The sequence below is a fragment of the Sycon ciliatum genome, chromosome 13, assembly GCF_964019385.1.
Source record: "Sycon ciliatum chromosome 13, ocSycCili1.1, whole genome shotgun sequence".
Taxonomy (NCBI): Eukaryota; Metazoa; Porifera; class Calcarea; order Leucosolenida; family Sycettidae; genus Sycon; species Sycon ciliatum.
The window spans coordinates 19,673,332-19,683,331 of record NC_088655.1 but is presented as its reverse complement, the minus strand read 5'-3'; the positions used below and the strand labels follow the sequence as shown (position 1 = coordinate 19,683,331).

At 46.6% G+C, this 10,000-nt stretch overlaps 2 protein-coding genes across 3 annotated transcripts in view; one reads left to right on the top strand and one right to left on the bottom strand.

Annotated features, from left to right (window-relative positions):
• LOC135829805 (CUGBP Elav-like family member 1) overlaps nucleotides 1–10,000 on the bottom strand; it is a 63,871-nt gene that overhangs the window by 42,605 nt on the left and 11,266 nt on the right. The gene's annotated exons all lie outside the window — the stretch shown is intronic.
• LOC135829804 (TBC1 domain family member 2A-like) overlaps nucleotides 1–10,000 on the top strand; it is a gene marked incomplete at its 3' end in the record, with an annotated part of 46,025 nt that overhangs the window by 33,632 nt on the left and 2,393 nt on the right. For both annotated transcript variants that reach the window (XM_065342193.1, XM_065342192.1), the window contains 11 exon segments: nucleotides 70–267; nucleotides 1,149–1,255; nucleotides 2,024–2,109; nucleotides 2,946–3,045; nucleotides 3,410–3,527; nucleotides 5,454–5,531; nucleotides 6,189–6,253; nucleotides 6,438–6,513; nucleotides 7,225–7,320; nucleotides 7,604–7,669; nucleotides 9,097–9,155. In XM_065342193.1, coding sequence (XP_065198265.1) covers nucleotides 70–267; nucleotides 1,149–1,255; nucleotides 2,024–2,109; nucleotides 2,946–3,045; nucleotides 3,410–3,527; nucleotides 5,454–5,531; nucleotides 6,189–6,253; nucleotides 6,438–6,513; nucleotides 7,225–7,320; nucleotides 7,604–7,669; nucleotides 9,097–9,155 — 1,049 coding nt within the window.

Genomic DNA, 10,000 nt, shown 5'->3' with positions numbered 1-10,000 from the left:
CGTCCATCCGTCTTCTCCTGTGCGCTCACACACTCACTCATATGTTCACGTTGTGTCCTGACCACACAGGTATTCCAGATGAAGCGATTTGGCCCTGGTCCCAGTCCCGCGCATTCCTCCTCCATGCCGTCTTCCTCATCCAACACCGGCGTTACCGAACAGTCAATGGATTCTCCAATGGCAGCCGTGTCACCGTCACTCGCACGTCCACCGCACGCCGACCCGGCCATCATTGGAGAGCTGAAGGGCACAGTTGAACAACTCAAGGTAAACGTGCGAAAAACTGTCCTTCTTGGAGCCCCTACTCTTCCCATTGTTGTGTTGTCTTGCTACTTCTCTCCCCTCGCCTTACGAGCAGGTTGTGTCTTCAGTAAAAACAAAGCACAACAAACAAAAACAACTGTGATTCGTTGTTGCCATCTTCATTCGGTCCGTCACTTCATGGAAGTAACAGGTTCTTCATTTGACCCGACGAGACGATGAGTTCCCGGCATCTTGTGGAACGAAACGACTTGTCAGGAGGAACGCTACTTGCTATCTTGGAGTGTGGCGGGTGAACTGTCCGTGCTGTTGTCTGCAAGCGTTGTGTAGTCTCGTCGGGTCAATTGAAGAACTTATTACTGCAGCTGTGATTGCCTGCTGAGTTTTTTCTGGCTTTGCCCGGCCACAGCTAAGCAGAACCCCCTCATAGAGACTGTCTGAGCAATGGTGCCTGCATGACGAGCACAGCACACAGTGTATAGCGTCAGGAGTGCCGTAGAATCAAGCTACTGCACTAGCAGAAATATTTGCCGGGAATGTAATTTTCGTCCAAAGAAAATTCTCGGGCTAAGTTTAATGCAGCACTACTATAGTAAATGTCGATTTGTCTAGCCTATCATGCAACACAAAGTGGAATGAAACTACACAATACGTGATAAAAGTGCACCATCCTTTGGTCTGGGTACAGGCACACACAGTTAAACAAATGTTGAATCAATCGAGCACATGTGTTCGATAGATATGAGTTATGGTTGGACCGTAAAAAGGTTAACTTCGTCACCTGTGCTGCATGGCGGATATTGAGCTGGGACCGTAAAGGGGTTTAACGTACACCGAACAAAGTACACTTTCATGGTTGCTTCTATTCTGGCATTGCTCTGGTGTAGGACACGGTGGATGCATATCAGCTACAGAACGACTTCCTGAACACGGAGATTGTAGAACTGAATGACTTGCGGCAGGAAGACCTCAAGCTCATTTCCATGCAGTCAAGGTGAGTCTCACTGAGAAGAGGAGTCCATCCTGAAATCAATGAACTTTTGCAGCTTTTCTATGCTGTGAACTTAAAGTTATATGAGAATGCTCGAAATTCTTTGCACGGGTCTGCTGTAAATTGACTTGAATTGACTCATTCTTGCCTCTTGTGTACGGAGTGTGGTGATCAACCCCCTGGAACGAGGTGTTTCATACATGCCGTATGGCTAGTTAAGATGGCCCTGATGGGTCGAGTCCAGCAGTTTCCTTGATCAACGGGTTGCGCTATGTTGTTGCACTTTCCACATGCCATATGCAGTATCTGCACATGCCATATGCAGTATCTGCACATGCCATATGCAGTATCTGCACATGCCATATGCAGTATCTGCACATGCCATATGCAGTATCTGCACATGCCATATGCAGTATCTGCACATGCCATATGCAGTATCTGTGCATGCCATATGCAGTATCTGTGCATCTATGGTCATGCAGCCAATATGTGATTCAGAAAGAGGCAGACAGACAGACAGACATATCGGCAGACAGACAGACGTATCGGCAGACAGACAGGCAGACAGATGGGCAAACAGGCAAGAAGACAGACGGACGGACGGATGTACAGACAGACAGACAGACGGGCAAACAGGCAAGTAGACAGACGGCCAGACAAACAGACAAATTAATAGAGACAGACCGACCCTTGTTTGTAGGACGGTGTACTGTTTGGTGAGTGGAAACGCTGTGGTGTCTTGTCTTGCATTGACCTCTTCTTGTGTTTCAGTAAAATGGTGGAAATGGAGGCTGCGTATCTCAAACTACACAGCAACCATCTCATCATTCTCCAGCAGATGCAGAAACCTCAGATGGGTGAGTGGGCAAACTTTTTTTAAAAGCTGTGTTCACAACTGGCGCGTGGACGCGGTACGCTTGCGGTTCATGCGCCCCCAAACGCGCGCCCAGCCTTTCACAAAAAACAGCAATCCGAGTCGTATTTAGCGCGTGCGACACCTTCGAGTACTAAATTTTTGACCCCGGCAGTCAAAGTGACTGGCATGTACGCTGGTACGCACCTGATACGCGCTGAAAATTCCAACATGTTGGAAGTTCCATTTCGGCGCGTTTCCGTACGCATGGCGCCCCAAAAGCCAGCAAAAATACGCACAAACGCGTGGTTTCACGCGTACACGCGCCAGTTGTGAACACAGCTTAACTGTATGCACGCTAAACTTTATTTTCAATAGATTTTACTTTTTATAGTTCCATTCACAGAAAAGATGGCCTCAGGCGTTTGAACTAGGGAGTCGTATGTTACGACTCCCCGACTTGAACATTTGTTTGGCTCGATTTCGACCTGGCCACTCCAGCACTTCTATTTCCACGGTGCTTGTTATGCGAAGCCTAGCTGAAAGGCTAACTCTCTTGTTGTTGACTCTTGATTGCCAACTTGATCAGGAAGAATCTCACGACCAATTTGAACAGGTTTGGGGAAGTAATTAAAAAAATCATCATAATTATCTTGATTGGCTTCTGCTGCTGGGAAGCAGAACACTCGGCTGGAGTCACGCAAACCATGAATTTAAAAAAAATCTGCTGCTGATGCGGATTAGATTTTCTTGCCGCTGCTGCTGTTGCTGCTGCTGCTGCTGCTGCTGCTGTTTCTGCAACTGTGGTGTTTTCTGTTGCTCGTCCCTACTGGTGTGTAGGCGGTATGCAATATAACGAAGATGCCACAAACACACAAGAGATGGTCACGCGCTTGCTGGAGGATGCCATGGAAACCGATGTCACGACTGGTCTGGACGCGTACGTTGGCTTTTTGTGTCTTTTTTTAATCTCATCACGGACACCCTTCATGTCTCTAACTGTCCACCTCTTTTTCGCTGAGAGTGTGCGACTTTGTCCATGCACACATTTGCTGAGCTGCAAAGTTACGATCTGGCACCGAGCTCTCCTTCTCCTCACTGCTGGCACCATAATCATTCAGTCATATGCACAGCTGCAGTGGCATCTTCAGCTACAGTACATCGTAATGTCCTTTGAGAAAGTCGCTACTGATGTTTGCATTGTGCAAGAAACTCTGAGTTACGACGAACTCTGTAAATCTCCTTTGTGACTTTTGTGTGTAGCCATCTCCTTCTTCATTTACTTTCTCTTCCATGGCATACAGACCGGTCTCGACGAAGATCGTGGACGAAAAGTATGATCGCTACGGTTTTGAACGCTCCGAGAAGCAGTCCGTGTCTGCCAAGGCAACCACGCTACTGCGCCGCGGCAACGAATTGGAGGTGAGGGCAGCATGTTGGGGTGTCAATGGATTTTGGAAATACTCTGAAGTGTCGCTGACGCCAAGACCTCAGGTTGCCGGAGATGCTCCAGTTTCACCGCCACAGTTGCGTCTATCATGCAGTATTCTGTTCTCGAGGTTCGTGGTTTCTCGTAAAAAAAAGAAAGAAAGAAAAAACACACACACACCATGCACTGCACTATGTTTTGTAAGGAGATACGAGTATAGAGAGACAAGGGGTTTAGAACAGGCACAACAAGAACTGAAGAAGAGGAACAACAGCAATCATGCCAAACTCAATGCTATCGGTATGTGTGCGCGCGTCATGTATATTAGGCTGACGTCAGTCATGACCAGAAACTATAAATGTACATGTACAGGTCGTCCCCCGTTAATACGAGTCCGGTTAGTACACAAACCCCGTTAGTACATAAGAAATCTCAAGTCCCGGACGAAACGTGGTCACTTCCATACAAATTTTGTCGGTTAGTACATAATTCGTTAGTACATAAACCCCGTTAGTACATAACATTTCTCCGTACCCGCATGCCACCTACCTCAATAGTACATAATTTGTTGGTCTTTTGGCCTTCCAGTTGAGGCACGTCATGTTCTAGTTTCTACTTGTGGACACAATTAGCTCAGAAATCAGAGCGCACATCACAAACCGACAAAGCTCTGTTTTTTTCGAGTGACTGTACAGGCGCGGCTGGGCATGTAATGTATCATGTAGAATCTTCGCTGACTGTGACCGTTATAACATAATTTTTATGTTATATCGAGGGAATCAAGAATATCTCGCTCCCTAGTCATGGCAGCAGGAAACACTCAGAAAAGTTGAAAAAAGTGAAAAATTCTTGTATACAAGCAAGTTATGTACACTTTCGTTTAGTACATAAACCCCGTTAATACATAACATTTGTCAAGTCCCAGAGATTATGTATTAACGAGGGACGACCTGTACTGTAAAACCGGAAAGTCTAACGAGTCACAAAAGTCTAACGTTCGTTTTAACGGCCAATCTTTTCCGTTATTTGAAGAAACGTCATCGCGAACCCGGTTTGAGATGTCTGTGTAAAGATGCGCATACAGATGGGTGGCCAGGTAGCCATCGTAAAACTTTCTGCACGTTATCATGCCAAAATTACAAAACCTTAAACTTTCCAGTTTTACAGTATTTCATATACAACAGTCTAGCAACGGGGGATCCTTGAATATATGAAATGAAACGAGAGAGCTTTGAAGCTCAGGGCCCTACGCTATGCCTCTTTGCCTTGATGACCCTGACAAAAAAAGCATACGGATGTTATAAATTCATATATATTTTTCCTTTTTTTTTACATAACCTGGCATTCGAACCCCCACTATCGCCCTGCATGCATCCCCCGATACATTTCGCATACATACTCATTCTTCCAAGTTGCTTCACGTTATGATCTTGCATTTGAAAGCCCTATTTGAATATGCATTGTGGCCAGCCGTCTTTGATGGCACGGGACGGTACGGGACAGGTACGGTCGAGGGTAATACGACACCGTCTACCGCCTTGATGACCCAGGCAAAAAAAGCATAGGGATGTTATAAATTTTTCAATCCTCCTATTTTTTTAGGCATAACCTGGGATTCGAACCCGCACTATCGCCCTACATGCATTCCCCCATACACTTCGCATTCATACTCATTCTTCCAAGTTGCTTCATGTTATGATCTTGCGTTTGAAAGCCCTATTTGAATATTTCGGCCAGCTGTATGTGGCCAGCTGTGATTGATGGTACGGTACGGTACGGGACAGATACGGGATAGCGCCGGGCGTGACACAAACACACGAACACACAAACAAACAAACACCAAATTAAAGCTGTGTGGACCCTGGCTAGCGCCAGACGCTACGGGAACAAAACCGTATCTTCTTTGTGTAAATACTCAGATGCTGGAAAGTGGTCATCGTGCACGCTGGGAACTCTACATGAAGAGCAGGACGGCGGGCAGAAGGTTTGAGTTTACCGTGAGTAGATCATAATTATGCACAAAAGTGTGTGTGTGTGTGTGTGTGTGTGTGTGTGTGTGTGTGCGTGTGTGCATGCATGGATGCGTGTGTGTGCATGTGCGTACTTTCATCTGTCTGTGTGTCTTTGTTTGTGTGCATGGTATGGTGCCTCTGTTTGTGTGAGTGCCTTCATGTCCATGTGTTTGTATGTTTGTGCATGTACCGTAAAGTACCGCCAGAGCGCCCCACCATCTCATCCTTTCGTGGTCGTATTGTGGAGGTGGTCTGCTGTCTGTAGGTCATACGACATGAACCTTGTACACATATTGCACGTTTTGCAGTCAATCTGTACCTTCAAGAGGACACAAGCTCCACACAAAAACCTGCCAAGTGTGACCTTCGTTGCACTCTGCCATACGATTTTCCTTTCTCTGGCTGTAAAATCAAGGTGGGGCGCTCTCGCGAGACGGGGCACTCTGGCGGTACTTTACGGTACATGCATTCCCGTGTATGTGCATGTGTGAACATTTCCAAGATCATTGAAGGATCTTCTTGTGTTCTTGCCTTGCTGGGGGAAATGGTGAGATTTGCAATTGGTGATAAAGGCATATGTCACAGTATTGTCTAGTGGGTATGTTTGACTTGGCCTGTGTGGCTGTCCTTGCTTTTGTACAGAGCGATGTGAAGAGTCTAACACGTCAAGGAATCCCAGCCGAGTTCCGCACGGAAGTCTGGAGAGAGTACGTGTGTGTGTGGGGGGGGGGGGGGGCAGTGTGTTCTGTCTGTTTGTGCGCTTCTCAATCATATTGCAGCTGCTGTCACTGACGTAGCTCTTTGTTCTGCCGTTTTTTCGGTTGTGATTTTTTAATCTTGTTCTCGTGTGTGCGCGCGTGTGTGTGTGTGTGTGTGTGTGTGTGTATCCAGTCTGATCTATGCCCGTGTTCAGGGTATGATGCAATCCAAGGGCCAGGGCTACTACCAGTCTCTACATCAAATGTCGGTAAGATCCTACATCTCTACTGTACAGCAGGGGTGTCGGACACGCTACGGTCACTACGGTATTGACCATAGCACCACGTTTTGCCCCAGCTACCCTGTGAATCAATAAAATGCACTGATCTAGGATCTAAATTTCCTAAATGTTTGGCTCAGCCACCATTCCCCCACGAGTAAATTGTACTTCAGCTGGCTGACCGTACCACACTAAAATACCTTCCGACGCCCCTGCTACATGCACACCCGTACCCTGCTCTCACTAGGCTATGCTATTCTTTCAAAATTCAGCCGGACTGTGCCATCTGAATGCACTGGGCATTGTTCGAAATTCAAAGCGGGTTTTTGACAGTTGATTCGGTCAAAATCAGGCTTTCATTTTGCAGCGGGGCTCTATCTGAGTGCAGTGTAGTTACTGTAGGAATCGACACTTGGGCCCTGTCCAGTACATTGTAGATCGCAGCGGCACCAGGTCTGTGCCATTGTTTGCTAGCTCTCGTATTGTAGGACACACCATAATGGCACATATATCCGTACGCATGGCGGTGGAAAGGGCTTGGCAGCACTGCTCATTTGGACTGCTGTATCATGGCTAAGTGTGTGTGTGCGTGTGTGTGTGTGCGTGTGTGTGTGTGTGTGTGTGTGTGTGGGTGTGGGTGTGGGTGTGGGTGTGTGTGTGTGTGTGTGTGCTGCATCTATCCTGTCTTTACCACCCCAGGATGGCAAAGGCTCTCTGGTGTACAAGCAGATTGAGCTGGATCTCCTGCGAACTCTACCTGGGAACAAGTACTACAACAGACCTGATGCAGCGGGGGTAAGTCTATCTCATGGACACTCTATTTTCTGATTCAGCGGGGGTAAGTCTGTCTCATGGACACTCTATTTTCCACAAGTTGCGTACCCGATCTTGGAGACAAAAGTACATGACTTATCGTGAGTGTGTGACTTGATAGTGCAATCATATACAAATGTACATACCATCCGGATTTCGAAAATGTGACTTATCGCGAGTGCGTGATTTAGTCTCATCCCGGTGTTTTCTGTTCATCCCAGTGTTTTCTGTTCATTTCTGTTCGTTTCTGTCTTGGTGTCCGTAGGTGGCTCGTCTTCGACGTCTCCTGCGTGCCTTTGCATGGCACAACCCGATTATTGGGTATTGCCAGGTGAGGAAAGGTGCACACGTGTGTGTGGGTGTGCATGGGTATTTTGGGGGTGGGGGTAAGGATGTACATGTGGGTGTCTGTGTGTGTGTGTGGGGGGGGGGGGGGGGGGGTGAGGGGAGTGGAGGGGGGGGGGGGGGGGGTGTATTATTTGTGTGTGAGTGTCCGTTGCAGTTGCGGTTGTGAAGGTCAGCTGTACTTTCTGCAGCTCTGACAACGGTATTGTTCCCATGTAGCTGCCTTCAGCAGCCATGTACTAGTGTATAGAATACTGCACTAGTAGTGACGTCATCAAACGAGCATATCAGCAGGAAAAGACCCCTTGAAATAACTGTTCAATTCGGTGCTAGCCCTTTCCCAAAGGTGCTTGCCCTTTTTTGGCCTTTTTGGCCCTTTTTGGAAAAGCCCGTTTCTTTCGCCCTTTATTGCGTTTTTTGGTGAATATCGCCCTTTTTGAGCTCTTTTAGCTGAAAATGTGCTCAAATCTGTTTGCTCATGCATGCGATCACAGTTTCCGAGCGCTCGATGGGCCTTGGCACGCCGCTTTTTTTGGGGGCAACAAGTTGGTGAAGCTTGTACCTGTGCTGTAAAAGTGGGTTTTTTGAACTTTACTTCCTGTTTTGCCTTTCGTGGACCCATAAATGGAAGAATTCGTATTCATTTCTCAGCTTGGTTTTATCTGAACATGTACAGGTCCTCCCTCATTATAACGAGTCCGGTTAGTACATAAACCCCGTTAGTAAATAGAAATCTGAAATCCCCTGGCGAAACGTGGTCTATACAACTGTTTACAGGTCCGGTTACAACATAATCCGTTAGTACATAAAATTTGTTATAACGACCCTTTTCCCAGGTCCCTGGAGTGCCAAACCCTCAGTATAAGATAATACTGACCATGCAGGACCAAGGCCAAAACACGTCGGATAAAGCAGAAAGACGAAACGCAATAATCTATGTATTCGTGAATATGGACGATCCTTTGCATCCAAGGAAGAGTTATGTTGGAGATTTTCAATTATCTTATAACGAGTTGAAGCATCGATAATTTATGTTGTATCGAGGGTAGCCCCGGTAAGTACGAAGTAGTGCCTATTTCACCTTTAGCTGCAAGTCCTGCTACAAGATAAGTCTCGTTATAAGATAACTTTTTCGATGGCCCAGAGATTATCTACTAACGAGGGAGGACCTGTATCATGGCTATGCTTCACTGGAAAAAGAGCACTTTTTGCCTGTTTTCACTGAAAAAGAGCACTTTTTCAGCATATTTTGAGGGACGGGAAAAGCACTAAGTGCGAATTAAAAGAGCACCTTTGGGAAAGGGCTATTCGGTGCAGAGGAAGATCTTTTTTTGGATTTGGTCTAGCTCACAGTGATCTCGGCCATCAATGGACCCATTTTGAGGTGTGTAATTGTGATTGTTTGCTATGCAGGGTCTAAACCGACTGGCCGCCATAGCACTGCTGGTGCTGAATGAAGAAGACGCATTCTGGTGAGTTGTGTCCTCTACCTGTGTGTGTCTACGTGCGTGTATCTGTGTGTCTATGTGTGTGTGTGTGTGTGTGTGTGTGTGTGTGTGTGTGTGTGTGTGTGTGTGTGTGTGTGTGTGTGTGTGTGTGTGTGTGTGTGTCTATGTGTGTGTGTCTATGTGTGTGTGTCTATGTGTGTGTGTCTATGTGTGTGTGTGTGTGTGTGTGTGTGTGTGTGTGTGTGTGTGTGTGTGTGTGTGTGTGTGTGTGTGTGTGTGTGTGTGTGTGTGTGTGTGTGTGTGTGTGTGTGTGTGTGTGTGTGTGTGTGTGTGTGTGTGTGTGTGTGTGTGTGTGTGTGTGTGTGTGTGTGTGTGTGTGTGTGTGTGTGTGTGTGTGTGTGTGTGTGTGTGTGTGTGTGTGTGTGTGTGTGTGTGTGTGTGTGTGTGTGTGTGTGTGTGTGTGTGTGTGTGTGTGTGTGTGTGTGTCTTTGTGTGTCTTTGTGTGTCTATGTGTGTCTATGTGTGTCTATGTGTGTCTATGTGTGTCTATGTGTGTCTATGTGTGTCTATGTGTGTCTATGTGTGTCTATGTGTGTCTATGTGTGTCTATGTGTGTCTATGTGTGTCTATGTGTGTCTATGTGTGTCTATGTGTGTCTATGTGTGTCTATGTGTGTCTATGTGTGTCTATGTGTGTCTATGTGTGTCTATGTGTGTCTATGTGTGTCTATGTGTGTCTATGTGTGTCTATGTGTGTCTATGTGTGTCTATGTGTGTCTATGTGTGTCTATGTGTGTCTATGTGTGTCTATGTGTGTCTATGTGTGTCTATGTGTGTCTATGTGTGTCTATGTGTGTCTATGTGTGTCTA